Genomic DNA, 18,348 nt, shown 5'->3' on the forward strand with positions numbered 1-18,348 from the left:
CTCTGAAATATCCTTCATCTTATTTTCCAGGCTGCTGCTCATTCCAATAGAAGCAGTGCAAGAATCACTTTCACCTCTGCCAGTGGCTACTGTTAATCTATTAGTCCTTGTATCCCCCAATCTAGCAGTTTTCCGACCCACCTAACACTGCCTTGATAGCATCAGCAAACATTCTTGCACCCTTTCTATTTAAGTGTATCCCATCCCTGTAGAATGGTTTGAGCAGGTTCAATGCTGATGGGATTCTTCCTCTTGCTCAGATTAAGAACCTGAAGGAGCATAAACTCAAATTGAGAAAAGACAGCTGTAGAATTATGTGTTGAAATTTGCCTTTAGCCAGCAGGATTTTATTGCTGGAATAAACTTCCGTCTGTCCTTGTGAAAGTTGATAACTTAAATAAATTCAAGGAGGAACTGGACAAACCTTTGGAGTGAATGGATGGGTGAAATGGGAATTTTTTTTTTTTTTGGCTAATGCTGTATAAGCTTGCTTTCTTGAATCATATGCCTCTGCTGATGCTAATGCTAATATGGGGTTCCACAGCAGACAACCCAAGAAACACCCTCTTCTGCTGATCATTGTTGACAGTGAATGCTGTGGTGGTGTGAAGAACATGCTATTTGGACACTGGAGAGCTGGAAAGGAGTGTGCTGGTCAGATGAATCCAATTACTTGGCACAATATAGCAATGGATGCCTTCATGAGTGGTGCAAGCAACACGAGTCCATGGACCCATTGTGTGTGGTGCCCACTATCCAGGCAGGTGGTGATGATTGCTTAATATGGAACATGTTTTGCTGGCAAGAACTAGGCCCCTCCCCATTGCATATGGATCAATGTTTCACTGGTAAGGTCTGCAAGCAGCTTTTAGGAGACCACATCACCCTGCATGTTATATTTTCTCCCCGACAGAAACAGGATCTTCCAAGATGGCAATGCTCTGTGTCGTCGGCCTGAACTATGCACAAGTGGTTAGAGTAACACAGTGCAGATATCGCCCATCTTGATTGGTCTCCAAATTCACCTGATCTCAACCCAATTGAACACCTATGGGATGTTTTGGAATAGGAAATGAAGCGTATGGGTGTGCAATCATCATATATTCTGTCGCTGCAGAAAGCCCTTGCAGGCAGCATGGTTGCAGATCCCTACAGGCATCTTCAGACATCTAGTAGAGTCAATGCCTAGGTGAATAGCAGCTGTTATAAATGTGAGAACAGCATCCCAACACAGTATTAGGTAGGTGGTTATAATTCAGTGATCACTCAGTGTATATCAGCTAAAAGCAACATTCAGTATAACGGAAACATGAATTCACTTTCCCATCATCACTTCCATAATGAAAAGTAATTTCATAGCCTGAAGAAGAAATTGTATTTATTTTTGTGGACAGTAAAAGAATTCTGCTCATGAAGTTATGGCTCTTATTGCTCACTATCTCAAGTTGCTGTTATTCTGTGTAGTCCTTGTCTCTATATATTAGTAAACTAATTTAGGTGGTTATAATTCAGTCAATATCAAATGTTTGCGCATGGTTTTTGTTTCTCAAGTTGCTGATGTGCAGCTGCTCTGATTGAGTCTTAAGACTGTTATATGACACCATAAGTAATATTAAACTCAAAGTGGAATGACTGAATTATGTTATTTTAGAATTATTTTATGGCAAAAAAATTGTTCAATTTCTCAGTGCATATATTATTATTTTATTGATGAAATGAAGTATAATTTCATTCATTTTTAGTAATCCCAGAAGTAAAAGAAGAGAAAAGGAAAACATGGCAGAAAAAGCCTGACTTTGAGCAAGAACTAATGCCAGCTTTACTCCCTGAAGGAAAGCCTGCACGGCTTGAAGCAAAAATTTGTGAAGATCCAAAACCAACATCCATCACTTGGTTAGTTTCTTATATATTTCATTGATTTATTTTAGCCTCAAAAATACATTTAACATTTTAAAGAGCATCGGTTGTTGCAGTTTTGTCTAAAGAATATTAAACTCTTGAGCAGGCATGTTGGGGTACAACAGCTGCCAAAAAATTATGTGAATTTTAATCTTCCTCAAGTATCCTCCTGATTTTGCATTATTAATTATTTTTCAGTTGGAGAAATAAAGCCATAAAAAATTCTTGAAGTCTCCATATTGGAGTAAACATATGCTGCCCTACCACTCATCTCTTAATTTTCTATAGAATTTTTGGTGCCATGATATTTTGCCCACTCTGTGACTCTGAAATTTGATCTTAAGACAGTCAGGGAAATAATTTTGTTTTGAATAAGAAGACTGTTATTTGTAATGATATTTTGTAATGTCATCTAATACAGTATTAGAATAAATAATAAATTTTTAAAGTTCTCTGTTTATAGATATTTCTTGTTGTTTATTCCATAAAACTTGATTAGTTAATTCTGTAGACCAACATTTCTAGAGATTGTTTTTTTTTTGTTTTTTTTTCCTACATGCCTTAGAAGGTCAGGCATAAATTGTGCATGGTAAGCGAAGCTGACTTGATTGTTAACAATAGTAATCAAATACATTAACATCTTTCAAGATCCCTTGGCGTTTTCGGGGATTTAAATTTCCTTTCTAATGATTTATTTAAAGCATACCAGCTAAATTCTTTCTTGAATAATCCTCATATAATACTATAAATTTGAAGATTTGTAGATTAAATGTTAGAACATTAATAAATGAAGAGAGAGAGAGAGAGAGAGAGAGAGAGAGATTAATGAAATTGATAAACATTATCAGAACACATTAGAGAAGATTTAATAGGATGTGTTTGAACTTTCTGAGGGGTGAGGAAGAGTGAGTCAAAAAATTAAAAATAAATAAATACAAAATGTAACTCTCTCTCATCTGATATTATTCTTTTATTCAATTTAATTTAATCTTATTTAGAGAATTATTATAATCAGATCTCAGTGTTTCTTCTAGATCTTCTCACCAGTCTTCATCTGGTGAGAAATAACTAACTGGGTTGTTAATGACACTATGCTACTGCAACAGGATCTAGAAAAGTTGAGTAGATGGGTTTAGAGATGGTAACTGAAGTTTAACATTGATAAATGTAAAGTACCGCACATGGGAAGCAGTAACCCCAGAGTAACGTATCAACTGCGTGGTACTACACTGACAGAGGTAGAGAGTGAAAAGGACCTGGGGGTAATTGTGCAGGCAGATATGAAGTTTTCTGAGCAGTGCAGACAGTCTGCAAGAGTAGCCCTTGGTGTCTTGTAATGATATACAGGAATTTTTCTAGCAGGGATAAGGAGGTGATTATCCCCTTGTATAAGACAATGGTTAGGCCATACCTTGAGTACTGTATACAGGTCTGGAAGCCTCATTTTAAGAAGGATGTAGAGCTGTTGGAGCGAGTACAGAGAAGGGCAACAAGATTAGTGAATGGAATAAAGGATTCCTCTTATGAAGAAAGGCTTAAGTTTTTCAAATTACAGTGGCTGGAGACTAGGCACCTGTGAAGTGATCTGATTGAGGTGTATAAAACCTTAAATGGTTTGAGCATGCTCAATGCTGATGGGATTCTTCCTCTTGCTCTGAATAATCACCTGAGAGGGCATAAATTCAAATTGAGGAAAGACAGTTGTAGGATAGATGTGTGGAAGTTTGCCTTTAGCTAGCAGGTGGTTGATTGCTGGAACAAATTTCCATCTGTCATTGTAGAAGTTGATAGCTTAAAGAGATTCAAGGCAGAACTAGACAAATATTTTTGGAGCAGATGGATGAATGAAATGAGAAGGTGTGTGTGTGTGTGTGTGTGTGTGTGTGTGTGTGTGTGTGTGTGTGTGTGTGTGTGTGTGTGTGTGTGTGTGTGTGTGTGTGTGTGTGTGTGTGTGTGTGTCTTTTGATTATTGCTATATACGCTTGCTTTCTTGCATCATGTGCCCTTGCTAATGCTAACTGATGAATGTAACTTAAAAGCATGACGAAATAAACATCCAAATCAATAGGACTGTAAGTGAATATCATATCAATATTAGGTTTAGAGAGCAACCAATAGTAGTCCCAAGCAATGGAACTACTGTGACATAAGCATTGGGAGATCAAAACTGAGAGTAGGAGTGTGCTATAGGCCTAATGACTCTGATGAGTATAATAAGAAACTGAACAGGGAAATAGAGTGGGCCAGTAAATCAGAGAGTCTTATAATGGGGGATTTTAATTTCCCAGATATTGACTGGAATTTGTGGGTTGGTCACTCACACAATAGCAAGGCTTTTGTGGATTTATTGGATGATTGTTTTCTAAATCAGCATGTTCGGGAGGCAACTAGAGGGAGCAACACTCTTGATTTGATTATCAGTAGTGATTCTTCATGCATTAAGAATCTGCAGATAGAGGAACCACTAGGTGGCAGTGATCACAGTGTGCTGAAGTGGGATTTACTCAAGGAGGTAACTACCATCAGGGGTAAAGGGAAGGGTTATTGCTTTCGTAAAGGCGACTATGATGGTCTGAGACAGTATTTAAATTCTATACAGTGGGACTAACTGATGATGTTACCAACAGCAAACTCAAAATGGGAAGCATTCAAAGAACTTATCTTGGAAACTACTAGGCTTTACATACCAACTAAGAAATATTGTTCAAGGTTTAGGCCTAAAGGGATGTCAGATGAACTAATGAGACTTATGGCAGAGAAGAAGAATGCATGGGATACATATAAATTAACATGTGACACAGAAGCCTATGATAGATATAAGTTGATCTGTAACCAAGTTACAAAGGAGGTTAGGCAGGCGAAGGCAGATTATGAGAAATCTTTGGCAAGTGATGCAAAGAAAAACAGCAAGGAGTTCTTTACTTATGTAAACTCTAGAAGGAAGAGGATGAATCAGATTGGTCCACTTGATATCGATGGTTCAACTGTTGATGATCCTGCTCAGGTAGCTAACAAACTAAATCAATATTTTGCATCTACATTCACACATGGGGATTTATTCAGGAAGGGGAATGCCATAGATGAAGTAAACACTGGCAGTGAGCTAGAAGATCTTGAAATAAGTGAGAGTAAAGTGGAGGAGAAATTGTTGAAGATAAACACAAGAAAGGCACCTGGGGTGGATGGGATCTATCCAGTTATATTAAAGGAGGCAGCAAAGGAAGTAAGCAAACCCTTAGCCATAATTATGAGAGCTTCCTTGGACTCAGGGGAGGTACCCACAGACTGGAGATGTGCAAATGTAACCCCAATTCACAAAGGAGGATCAAAGGCTGACACAAGTAATTATAGACCTGTGAATTTAACTTCTGTTCCAGGAAAATTAATGGAAGCACTGGTTAAAGAAGCACTGCAGGATCATCTAGACAAGAATTCAGTTATAGCTCAGACACAGCATGGTTTTGTTAAGGGAAGGTCTTGCCTGACCAATTTGATTGGATACTATGATGTAGTCACAAAAGAATTGGATGCAGGGAATAACTTTGATATTATATATTTGGATCTTAGAAAGGCTTTTGATACTGTTGCACATGGAAGACTGCTGCACAAATTGGAGCAGTGTGGCATTGGTGGCAAATTGTTGCTATGGATAAAGGGATGGTTGAGTGGCAGAAGACAGAGAGTGGTAATTAATGGACACTGGTCATCGTGGACTAATGTTATTAGTGGAGTCCCTCAGGGTTCAGTGTTGGGTCCATTGTTGTTTTCTGTGTTTATAAATAATATTGATGATGGTATTTCAAGCTTAATGTCCAAGTTTGCAGACAATACAAAGGTTGGCAGGGTTGTTAAGGACGCTACTGACGTTATGCTGCTGCAACAGGATCTGGAAAGGTTGAGCAGGTGGGCTGAGAGGTGGCAAATGAAGTTTAACATTGACAAATGTAAAGTACTACATATGGGAAACAGCAACCCCAGAGCAACGTATCATCTCTGTGGTACTACACTGACAGTGGTAGAGAATGAAAAGGACCTGGGGTAATTGTGCAGGCAGATATGAAGTTCTCTGAGCAGTGCAGATGGGCTGCAAGAGTAGCTCATGGTGTCTTATCAATGATATACAGGAATTTTTCTAGCAGGGATAGGGAGGTGATTATTCCCTTGTATAAGGCAATGGTCAGGCCGCACCTTGAGTACTGTATACAGGTCTGGAGGCCTCATTTCAAGAAGGATGTAGAGCTGCTGGAACGAGTACAGAGAAGGGCAACAAGGTTAGTGAATGGAACGAAGGGTTGCTCTTATGAAGAAAGTCTTAAGTTTTGCAAATTACAGTGTCTGGAGACTAGGCACCGGCGAGGTGATCTGATAGAGGTGTACAAAGCCTTGAATGGTTTGAGCATGCTCAATGCTGATGAGATACTGCCTCTTGCTCAGAATAATCACCTGAGAGGGCATAAATTCAAATTGAGGAAAGACAGATGTAAGATAGATGTGCGGAAATTTGCCTTTACCAGCGGGTAGTTGGTTGGTGGAACAGACTTCCATCCCTTGTTGTAGAGGTTGATAGCCTAAATAAATTTGGCTGATGCTGCATAAGCTTGCTTTCTTGCATCATATGCTTCTACTAATGCTAATGCTAACTAGTGTCAGATATCTTGACTAAATGTTTAGTGAATGTTATTAAATTAATTATTTGGTAATTATACAATGGGATAAGTCACAAGAATACTGTTAGCCTTATATTTGTTTCCATTGATTTAGATGTTTATTTTATTGTTCTTTTAATTTATATTCCTTACTTAATTATTTTTGAAGCTCTCGGTAAAGACTGGTAAGAAGATCCAGTGGAATTGTTAAAATCTTAATAATTCTGTAAGATTGAATTAAATCAGATTTCACAGCATAGTACAGGTGTGCATTCTTGTAATTGCAATATTGCACATGATGTGATAAAAAGACTACATAGTCTATATATATATTGCTGGCAATAAAATTTTCACATTGTGTAAGAAGAATTTAGTGAGTAGCTGAACTATGCCCTAAAACAGATCCTGGCAAATGGTCAGTTGCAAAGCATATTTCAGTATGTTCAAATATTCAATCAGAAATTAGCAAAAAAAGTTTCATAGATAATTACAAAATTTATTTGTACAGTATGTTAATATTAAGTATTATTTAAAGATGAAATTAGATAGTATGAATCAGAGCTGTAATATATTGAGGTAAACTCCTCTTATTATTTTACAAATATTAAAGATGAAATGCACAAGTCATAATTATATATGTTTTAAGTAATTAACTATATAATATCAGTGTAGATATTACTAATTATCCATAAATTTAATTATTTTACTAATTATCCATAAATTTAATTATTTTACTAATTATCCATAAATTTAATTATTTTACTAATTATCCATAGATTTACCCATAAATTTAAACAACATATGTAGTTTAAATTTATGAGTAAACTATGGTGTATCTACACTGATATTATATAGTTATTAAGTATTATGCACAACCCTGATCAAGTACCATCATCAACACCTAAGTCACATGGGCTATTAACAGTTACCCTAAAAAGAAAATAGATAGATATTTATAATTTTGTTAATACCAATGTGTGGTATGCAACTACATCTCTAACAAGAATGCTATAAAAGAAAAAAAGTAACCCAGAGAAAATAAATACACATGGAAAGAAAGAGAAATATATTATATTCTATCAAGGGGATGTAGATCAATAAATGATGAGTGAATAGAAAAACAAGTAAATTGGATGTAATTTTTAAACCTAAAAATATTTGAATGGATTTAAGTATGATACTTGTTGAGAGCAAAACAGCATGCAGAATGGTCTTGTAGCTATTAATAAAACCAAGAGTAGACAAGCTAAGGAGATACACTAGTATTAAATGAACATTAACTGCTTAAAATAGAGGAACTTAGAAAGCTTAGTTCTATTGCTAAAACAATAAGAGATATTGGGATAAAACCTTTGGATCTTTTGTTTGCTCTTTTTTAGCTGCTGTAGCCTTGATTTCATTATAATGAACAGTAATTCAAACTTCATATTGCTCACCTATCAGTATTTGAGAGGTGATTGTGTAGGTTGATCTTCACAATTTCCCCCAGTTGTATTGCAGTAAAGCTGCTTGGGATTCCACAGAAAGAAACTCTTTTTAAGGCCTTTCTTCCAGACACTTCTGTGAACTTACATTCACATTTTTGAACACATGCTCATATTAAATGACATTTCTTCATAAATATTTAAATACAGTGAGTGTATTATATTATCACCAGTATACAATATATAAACCAGTTATTTATAGTTAAATATACTAATTCTAAACTAATATTAGTCAGATGCTTTATAAAAATTTAAAGGGTATATAAACATAAACATAATATAATGTATAAAGCATTTAGGGCTGAAGCCTCAAGCTATGGTAAAGTCTAGACTATGTATAAGTATAGTGCAAAAGCATCAATAATACATAGCCAAATCTGAATTAACAGAATGTTAGCAAAACGGCATCGTTTTAAGTTATATCTCATATTGTGAATACTTTCACAACGAGTTGCCATGATATTGCACTACTTTGAATAAGTAATGCTTCACCTGAGGAGAAGACTAATATTACTTATTCTCAGATGGATACCACCACCCAGACGGCACCGTTTTGAAATATGGTATGGGATAAAGTTCTTGGTTATCCTCATACTATCCCTATTAGACTTAGAAAAGAGATAAAGATGTAGGAAGGTGATAGTAGGAGAGGTAGAGGAAGGAAATGCCATAGAAGGAAGAAAGGGACAGTTGCTCCTTCAACTCACACTCAAAGCTCATATATTCCTCGAATAGGCAACACTTCCCCAGTAGAGAAGACTGTTGTTAGCTATTCGAGGAAACTCAGCTCCTTCAACTCACACACAAAGCTCATATATTCCTCGAATAGGCAATGCTTCCCAGTAGAGAAGATTGTTGTTACCTATTCGAGGAAACTCAGTGGCCATCAGACCCCCCCAGATGGCACCGTTTCAGGGCTATTTTGTATTTGTGTCGGATAATAACTCGACTATCCAGTTGTCCCTATTAGACTTAGAAAAGCAAAAAGGTAGAAGGAAAGTAATACTAGGAGGGGAAGAGGAAAAGAAACAGTGTAGAAGAATGAAAGGGCACCATCAGGCATCTCTCATATTGTGATATTGTGGAGTCATACTTCATAACTGTTTTGCCATCATTGCATCACTCGGATACCTACCCACCCACCGAAGAAGGGCCAAATAGCCCTGAAACGGTGCTGTCTGGCATCTGAGAATAAGTAACATTAGTCTTCTCCTCAGGTGAATCATTACTTATTCGAAGTAGTGCAATATCATGGCAACTCGTTGTGAAGGTATTCACAATATGAGATATAACTTAAGATGATGCCGTTTTGCCATTAATTCAGATTTGGCTATGTATTATTGATGCTTTTGCACTATACTTATACATACATAATATAATGTTAATAACTGTACAAAATGTAAAAAAATTATACACTTTTTAATAATATGTATTACCTGTAATATAGCCAATATATATATATATATATTGGCTATATTACAGGTAATAAAACTATATATATATATAGTTTTCCATACAAATGGCTGTGATTTTATCATTTGGTAATAGGCAGAAAGATTACAAAGATATTGAACAGAGATATTACAGAGATATTGAACCTGATGATCACTTCACTATTGTGGAGGAACCAGATGGTGTTGTTGCTCTTTTAATTGATAAGGTCATATTGAAAGATTCTGGGAAGTATGCAGTTGTTTTGTCTGATGGTATATCTGAGAAAAGGAGTGAAGCAAAAGTTACTGGTAAGAAAATTGTGTTATAAAGTAAAATTTTAATGTATAAATATATATTATGTATTACATGTATTCATGTACACAGTTTAGATCTACAGATTTTCAAGGGCAATGGTTGCATGTAGATTGTTGATGTAAAAATATCAAATTACAATAGCAGTTAAAATACATGGCGGTTACAGAGTTACTTAATCGAGCAGCAGTCACATCTCTGAGCATGACAAAAATGGTCATGTATCATCTGACAAGTGTCCAAATTTATTTATTTTTTCTGAAAAAGTTTTTCATATTTTTGAATTCTGCTTTAAGAGCACCAGTTCTTGATCATTTACTATGGAGTGTGATACTTATTCAATGTAATGTTTTATTTTTTAACAGAAAATTTGAAAAGTTAAAAATTTGTTCTTTTACATATTTTATGTATGGGAAAATATACTAGTTAAAATAATAAAATATATCAAAAAATTTTCAACAAAATGAAACTTATTAATGTTGCTGAAATAATAAAACATTATAAACATAATGTGTAAACATGACATATTAGTCATTTTCATTTTCCAGTTTAGAAAACCATTTAGCATTCTAGAATTCAAACTTATGCATGCAAACATATTAATTATGTTTTATCAAATAAATGAATAAATAAATAAATAGATAAATAATAATAATCAGCACAATAAATCATTTTACATAATTAATAATAATAATCAAGATAAAAACCATTTTTTAAATAAGATAACATAAAATTGAGTACCTAATATCTGTAGAAGAAGCAAATGTTGGGCGAGAAATGTATTATTTCATGTTTCACTGAAACCAAAAGCTGCATGTTCAGATTGAAGGCAAAATAGTAACATAAATGGCCATGTTATCTAGCAGATTCATTCAATGTATAATTCTGGGTAAACAATAAAAAGTGTCTGGAGACTAGGCACCTGTGAGGTGATCTGATTGAGGTGTATAAAGCCTTCAATGGTTTGAGCATGCTCATTGATGATGGGATTCTTCCTCTTGTTCAGAATAATCACCTGAGAGAGCATAAATTCAAATTGAGGAAAGACAGTTGTAGGATATATGTGTGGAAGTTTGTCTTTAGCCAGCGTGTGGTTGATTGCTGGAACAAACTTCCATCTGTCATTGTAGAAGTTGATAGCTTAAATAGATTCAAGGTAGAACTAGATAAATATTTGGAGCAAGTGGATGGGTTAAATTAGATTTCTTTTTTTGTTTTTTTTTTGGCTGATGCTATATTAGCTTGCTTTCTTTCATCATGGCCTTTACTAATGCTAATGCTAATAGTAATAATAATAGAGGCATGTGATGCAAGAAAGCAAGCATATGAGCTTATGTAGCATCAGCCAAAAAACAATTCACACAACCATTCCCTCTAAATGTTTGTCCAGTTCCTCCTTGACTTTATTTAAGCTATCAACTTCCACAATGGCAGATGGAAGTTTGTTCCAGTAATTAACCACCCGCTGGCTAAGGGCAAATTTCCGCACATCTGTTCTACAACTGTCTTTCCTCAATTTGAATTTATGCCCCCTTAGATTCGTAATCTGAGCAAGTGGAAGAATCCCATCAGAATTCAGCATGCTCAACCCATTCAAGTCAGATCACCTGTGAGGTGATCTGACTTATACACCTCAGTCAGATCACCTCACAGGTGCCTAGTCTCCAGCCACTGCACTTTGCAGGATTCAAGCCTCTCTTAGTAAGAGGAGCCCTTCATTCCCCTCACCAATCTTGTTGCCCTTCTCTGTACATGCTCAAGCCAATCTACATTCTTCTTAAAATTAGGCCTCCAGACCTGTATGCAGTACTCAAGGCATGGCCTGACCATTGCCTTATACAAAGGGATAATCACCTCCTTTTCCCTGCTAACAAAATTCCTGTATATCATTGACAAACCCCATGACCTGCTCTTGCAGACTGTCTGCATTGCTCAGAAAACTTCATATCGGACTGTACAATTATTCCAGGTCTTTTTCGTTTTCTACCACCCTAAGTGTGGTACCATACAGTTGGTACATTCCTCTGGGGTCACTTCTACCCATGTGCAGTACTTTGCATTTGTCAACGTTAAACTTCAGTTGCCATTTCTCAGCCCATCTGCCCAAATTTTCTAGATCCTGTTGCAGTAGCACACTGCCATTACTGTCATTAACAACCCTGCCAACCTTTGTATCATCTGCAAACTTCGATACTAAGCCTGATATACCTTCATCAATATCATTGATAAATATACAAAACAGCAGTGGGTCCAACACCGAACCCTGTGGAATTCCACTAATAACATTAGTCCACAAAGAGCAGTACCGATTGATTACCACCCTCTGCCTTCTCCCACTCAACCACCCTTTTATCCATTGTAGCAACTTACCCTTAATACCATTCTACTCCAATTTGTACGGTAGTCTTCCATGCGCAACAGTGTCAAAAGCTTTCCTGGAACCCAAGCATATGATATCAAAATTACTTTTTGCATCCAGTACATATTAATTATTTACTGGATGCAAAAGAAGTAATTCTGGAAGAATTACTTCCAGAATTACTGAAATAGACCTTTGTCCTTGTTTAGGAAGATAGGAAGATTTGATATATATATAATGGTTTTATGAATTTTAGCATCTTTTTTTTTTTTTCTTTTTTTTTTTTTTTTTAATCTTCCAAAGAGGTAATCTGTAGATTTGATTCATGTAAACAATGACAAGGTCTGTATATTACAGAAATCTTAATTTTGAATTCTGTTTCTGTAATATTGAAGTCTTGTCACTGTTTATATGAAGCAAATTTACAAATTACTTTGCTAAAATATTAAAAATAATGGAGATATCACTGAAAAAAAAACATCAAGGCATGTGTAAAAATTGCCTTGACATTTTTAAAATCATATACATGAAACAGTTTTGCTTCAGATTAAAGCAAGTTTGTTCAATGTTTATGTTTTTAAATTTTTTTTTTTATTGGGAATTTCCTGTTTTTAGGTCGATTGTTTTTATGAAATGTCATATTCAATTTTTAATTGTATTTTTATTTTGAATTGAAGGAAAACTCAGGGAATATTTCTTTTTAGTGGCACCTTCCTTTATTTAAGCAATTCGTTTCTTAAAATGTTTTGCCTCTGCATAAATATACATAAACCACTTCTTATATTTCTTTGCAGTTGTTCCTGAAATGATTGAGGCTAGAGGTAATAAACCAGAATTTCTTAAAGGTTTGAGTCCAGCTGAAGTGATAGAAGGAGAAACACTCAAATTAGAAGCAGTTGTGACTGGTGAACCAAAGTCTGCTATCAAATGGTAGGATTTTTTATAAGTATTACTAATTAAATAGAAGGTAATAAAAATAAGTTTTTATTATGTTCTATACAGCCCTACTCATTTGCCTTTTTTTTTTTTTCCATTTAAACTGGAAAAAAAAAAAGTTTGTCTAAATGGTACTATATAGTTCCCAACTCTTCATGATTTGCAATGAAGAATGTCTTTTTTACTGAATTTGATCTCCATCTCACCATTCTGATATAGTTGGGGACAAAGAATTTCTCCATATTTTTGCAAATAACTCAATTTTTCTCCATATTTTTTTTTTTTTCACAAAAAAATAATAATAATAAAACCAGGTTAAAACTGGATTTTTTTTAAAAAATTTTGTGCTTCTGCCAATTTCTGCCAATTTTCATTAAAAAATTGGTTATCAGGTGTTCTGTAGTAATCTGCATTACAAACTAGAAACGTGCAATAATAGTATTGTTCTCTGTTATGTAGAATCATTTCTTAGTATTTGTGTAGTGCAAAGCTAATTAAATTTTAAAAGACATATGCAAGATTTTCCACGTAGTCTAAAATCTGAACAGATAACACATTTGCCTTATTATATTACATGTGGATGTCATTTTTCAGTTTCAAGTGGTGAAGTGGAAATGCAAATCAGATTTGCAAATAAATAAGCACAGAAGAACAGATGATGCAAAACATTCATTTCTTTATCTTTAACAACACCAAGAAGTACTGGAAATTTGTTCTTGATGGTATAAAGGCAGAGCTGTGGAGCTCGATATGGTCTACACTGATCTCAATATTTGTAAAAGAATAAGAGAAGTTTGTGGAGAGTACCATAGGGAAGTGTTCTACATATCATTGAGGTAAACTTCTCTTATTCTTTTACAAATATTGGAAACTTGTCCATAAAAAATTATTTGAAAATGATGCACTACCAATTGAATTTTGTGCACCACATACTCACATGCGGCAATAACATACTTCCTCACTGAGCAAAAGAACAGCCTCTTCTCCTCTTGCTTTAGACTCTTCCCAACCTTGGCAGTAGAAATGCCTATGACTAAGTCAGATTCATCATTCTGATTTAGTCTGCTATGATAATTAATTTTCAAAATGGGAGATATGAAAACTGTAAAATAAATTTTCCATAACATTCTTCAACATATCTAGTGGTAGTGACCATGTGGATGTGAGGTATGTTGAATTCAAGAGCTATGTTTGGATTTTCAAATGTTGACATATTTAAAAGAAACAAGCAAACTGCTTTATTCAACCACCATAAGATAGAAACATGAACAGAATTTCTGCATGAGTGAGGATAATATGCCTGATATTATCAGCTTGCTTATCATGTTTGGGATTGCTTTTACCAGATGTTTGCAATTCAGAACTCCTTTCTGTTGGGGAATTCATAAATATGTCATCTTTCCAAACTTTTGTATCAGATACACCATACAATGAAAGTAAATAAGCCGATGTTGGTCACCAATTGGATTACAAGTAGAGATGCTTACTGGATATGGAGCATATCCATGGCATGTGTCCCTACTAATAAGGACATGTACATAAACTGGATTCGAAAATGAATCAGTGGCACTCACTAGTGATCGCTTGCTGTATTTTTTTAATTTGGTACCTCTGAATAGTGCTCACATTGCTTTTTTTTATCATATCTAATCTGTTCTTTAAAAAGACTTGTCAAAGGTTGCCACTATTCTACGAGTTACTAGTTACAAGTCTAACCAAAGACAGGCAACATGTACGTATGATCCAAACTCTATTTACTTCAGTGGCATGCATTTGGGGAGAAGACAGAGAGTGGTAATCAATGTACACTGCTCATCGTGGACTAATGTTATTAGTGGAGTTCCTCAGGGTTCAGTGTTGGGTTCATTGTTGTTTTCTGTATTTATAAATGATATTGATGATTGTATATCAAGCTTAATATCCAAGTTTTCAGACAATACAAAGGTTGGCAGGGTTGTTAAGGAGACTACTGACACTATGCTGCTGCAACAGGATCTGGAAAGGTTGAGCAGATGGGCTGAGAGGTTGGGAAATGAAGTTTAACATTGATAAATGTAAAGTACTACATATGGGAAACAGTAACCCCAGAGCAACGTATCAACTCTGTGGTACTACAGAGTTTTTCATTCTCTACCACTGACAGTGGTAGAGAATGAAAAGGACCTGGGGGTAATTGTGCAGGCAGATATTAAGTTTTCTGAGCAGTGCAGTGCAGTGCAGACGGGCTGCAAGAGTAGCTCATGGTGTCTTGTCAATGATATACAAGAAATTTTCTAGCAGGGATAAGGAGGTGATTATTCCCTTGTATAAGGCAATGGTCAGGCCACACCTTGAGTACTGTATACAGGTCTGGAGGCCTCATTTCTTGTAAGAAGGATGTAGACTTGTAAGAAGGATGTAGAGCTGCTGGAACGAGTACAGAGAAGGGCAACAAGATTAGTGAATGGAAAAAGGGTTGCTCTTATGAAGAAAGGCTTAAGTTTTGAAAATTACAGTGTCTGGAGACTAGGCACTGGTGAGGTGATCTGATATATCTGATAGAGGTGTATAAAGCCTTGAATGGTTTGAGCATGCTCAATGCCGATGGGATTCTTCCTCTTGCTCAGAATAATGAGAGGGCATAAATTCAAATTGAGGAAGACAGATGTAGGATAGATGCGCAGAAATTTGCCTTTAGCCAGCGGGTAGTTGGTTGGTGGAACAGACTTCCATCCCTTGTTGTGGAAGTTGATAGCCTAAATAAATTTATGGCTCAGCTGGACAGGTATTTCGAATGAATGGAGGGGTGAAATGAGAAGGGTGGTTTTTTTTTTTTTGGCTGATGCTGCATAAGCTTACTTTCTTGCATCATATGCCTCTACCAATGCTAATGCTAACTGAAACTGTTTAACACTTTTAACACTTCTTTTTAGACAGTAGTAAATTTCCACCAAGTATTCATCCACTTTCAGAAGAAGGCATGTAGCACCCTGTTCCTTGCACAAATTAATAAGATGACAAGTACAGCCTATTACCACTAAGTGTTCAATTTCCTCTCTTAATACTCTTGTTACTACAGTTCTCAGACCTACCATAACAGGTGAATCTCAACAACACTAATTTCTAGACAGATTTTTGAAAGAATGTCACATGCTTTCAGGTCATTCAGGTGTCTAATGCTGAAACTTGTAGAGTCACCTTCCAATGATGGCACTGAGAGCAAACTGCTTTCAATGTGATGATTTTTTTTTATTAAAAAAGGTCACCACAACAGGATATAGGTAGGAATTGCTTTGTTTACTGCCATCTGCAGTAATCGAAAATGGCTCACTTTACGGAGCCATCAGAGTCTCTTTATTTTACCTACCCATGAAATTTCACTAACAATGCTTTTATATCTAATATTTATGTTCTTCAGTTTCAGTGTGTGATAACTCACCAGATGCTATTATGAAAGAATTGAAATGCAGTAGCCTTTAGTTAGTGGGAATGACAAGTGCACAAGGAGATTTGCTGCTATGAGGAATAAATTTTATTCCTCATAGCAGTGCTCAGTGTGAAAGAATATTCAAGCCAGTTAGAAAAACAAAAACTGAGTCCAGATCCTCTCTTTCTGGTGAAGCTTTGCAAATGCTGCTGACAGCTAATTCTAGAGAGAAGAACCATTGTTATGAACTGAACAAAAAAATTTGACTTAATATTTCTGAAGAGGGCAAAGTCTGTAACAGTATCTTTCTTGAAGCAGTCAAAATTAGTTGGTCTAATAGCATATACAAACAGAAATCCATAAACAGAAAAATGTTATGCAAGCTAATGTGTAAAAGCATACCATATGGGTAAACAATCCTATGGCTGCATTTTAAGTAAAATTTAATTTCAAGTGCAGTATAGACTTTAAAAAAACATCTTGTTTAGATACGTTAGCAAATATGCATAATTTGCCTATTGTCTTCACCGTGTCTGTCTGTATGTAAAACTCAGCACTTGGTGGATGGATTTTCATGAAATTTTATATTTGGACATTTTAAAAAGTTTGTTAAGCCTTCCCAAATTTCATTAAAATTGGACTGATAGAAATCTATTAATTTTATTTCTTTGTCTGTCAGTCTGCACATAATAACTCTGATATGTCAATCCTTCCCAAATTTCATTAAAATCAGACCAATAGAAAAAAAACTTACCACACCATCTGTCCATCCTCTCTAATAGTTTGGAGAGGATAGGCAATTAATAAATAGTCAACAACCTGCTGGTAGACTTCCACACATCTGTCTTGCAACCATCCTTCCTCGGTTTGAATTTATATCTCCTCATGTGTGTGTGTGTGTAGTCTGAGCAGGAAGAAAAATGCCATCAGCATTGAGCTTACTGGTCTCTGGTCTCAGGACCTAAAGAAAGTGCAAATGAACAGTACTTACTCTTTTTATATACTTTAGAGATCATCCATCTTTAGTTTTTATTTTGAACTTTTAAGTTAAATGAAGCATAAAAGTTATGTGATTGATAAACATCTCACATATTTCACCTAAGGAAATAGCTTTATAAATATATGTTAATTAACTGAATAATGCTGTCTGTTTCATTCTTTAAAGGTTGAAAGATGGGGGTGAGGTTCTGCCAAGTGAACGTGCTATAATGACTGAAAAGCCAGATGGAACAGTAACACTTGAACTTAAAAATATGACTCCAGATGATGCTGGCAAATATGTTGTTGTAGCTACAAATGATGAGGGCAAGACTCGTAGTGCTGCTGCAGTGGAAGTTACAGGTTAGTTATTATTATTATTATCATCAATTCTGCTAATAGCATTAGAGTGTTATTATTATTATTTTTGTTAAAATGTTATTATTATTAAAAATAGCATTATCATATTTTTATTAGGTCGTCCAGTTAAAAAACCAGAAATTGTGGAATCATTGAAGCCAGCAACGTTTTCTGAAGGAGAACCAGGAAAATTAATAGCCAAAATTGATGGAGCACCAAAGCCTGATGTCAAATGGTATGTTTAGTAAAGAAATTGTGATTCAGACCTGATAATAACAACATTTTAAAAGTAATTAATATGAATGAAAATTTTTTAATAAAATTTTATTTGCACTAAGGATCAATAATACAAACATTATTTTTTGAGACTAATCTCCTCTCCCATCTTTCTGCTCTATTCTGAATGCCTTTTGTGAAGAAATTTTGTGATTGTTATTAGAACCTGAATTAGCTTTAATAATACTAATTCACCTTAAAACTAATTCAGTTTAATGATAATACTAATTTGGCTTGCATCTTTCATATGATGCATGG

General features: G+C 35.2%; 1 protein-coding gene across 1 annotated transcript in view; it reads left to right on the forward strand.

Moving 5' to 3' along the window:
* Nucleotides 1-18,348, forward strand: part of LOC150075838 (protein Obscurin-like) — a 598,361-nt gene that overhangs the window by 465,169 nt on the left and 114,844 nt on the right. The window contains exons 64-68 of the mRNA XM_090387723.1: nt 1,743-1,893; nt 9,578-9,771; nt 12,929-13,064; nt 17,642-17,817; nt 17,932-18,049. Of these exons, the coding sequence (XP_090243849.1) occupies nt 1,743-1,893; nt 9,578-9,771; nt 12,929-13,064; nt 17,642-17,817; nt 17,932-18,049 (775 nt within the window). The remainder of the gene's footprint in view (nt 1-1,742; nt 1,894-9,577; nt 9,772-12,928; nt 13,065-17,641; nt 17,818-17,931; nt 18,050-18,348) is intronic.

Source organism: Mastigoproctus giganteus, chromosome 13, assembly GCF_048544385.1.
Source record: "Mastigoproctus giganteus isolate SK-2022 chromosome 13, ASM4854438v1, whole genome shotgun sequence".
In the NCBI taxonomy this organism is placed as follows: Eukaryota; Metazoa; Arthropoda; class Arachnida; order Uropygi; family Thelyphonidae; genus Mastigoproctus; species Mastigoproctus giganteus.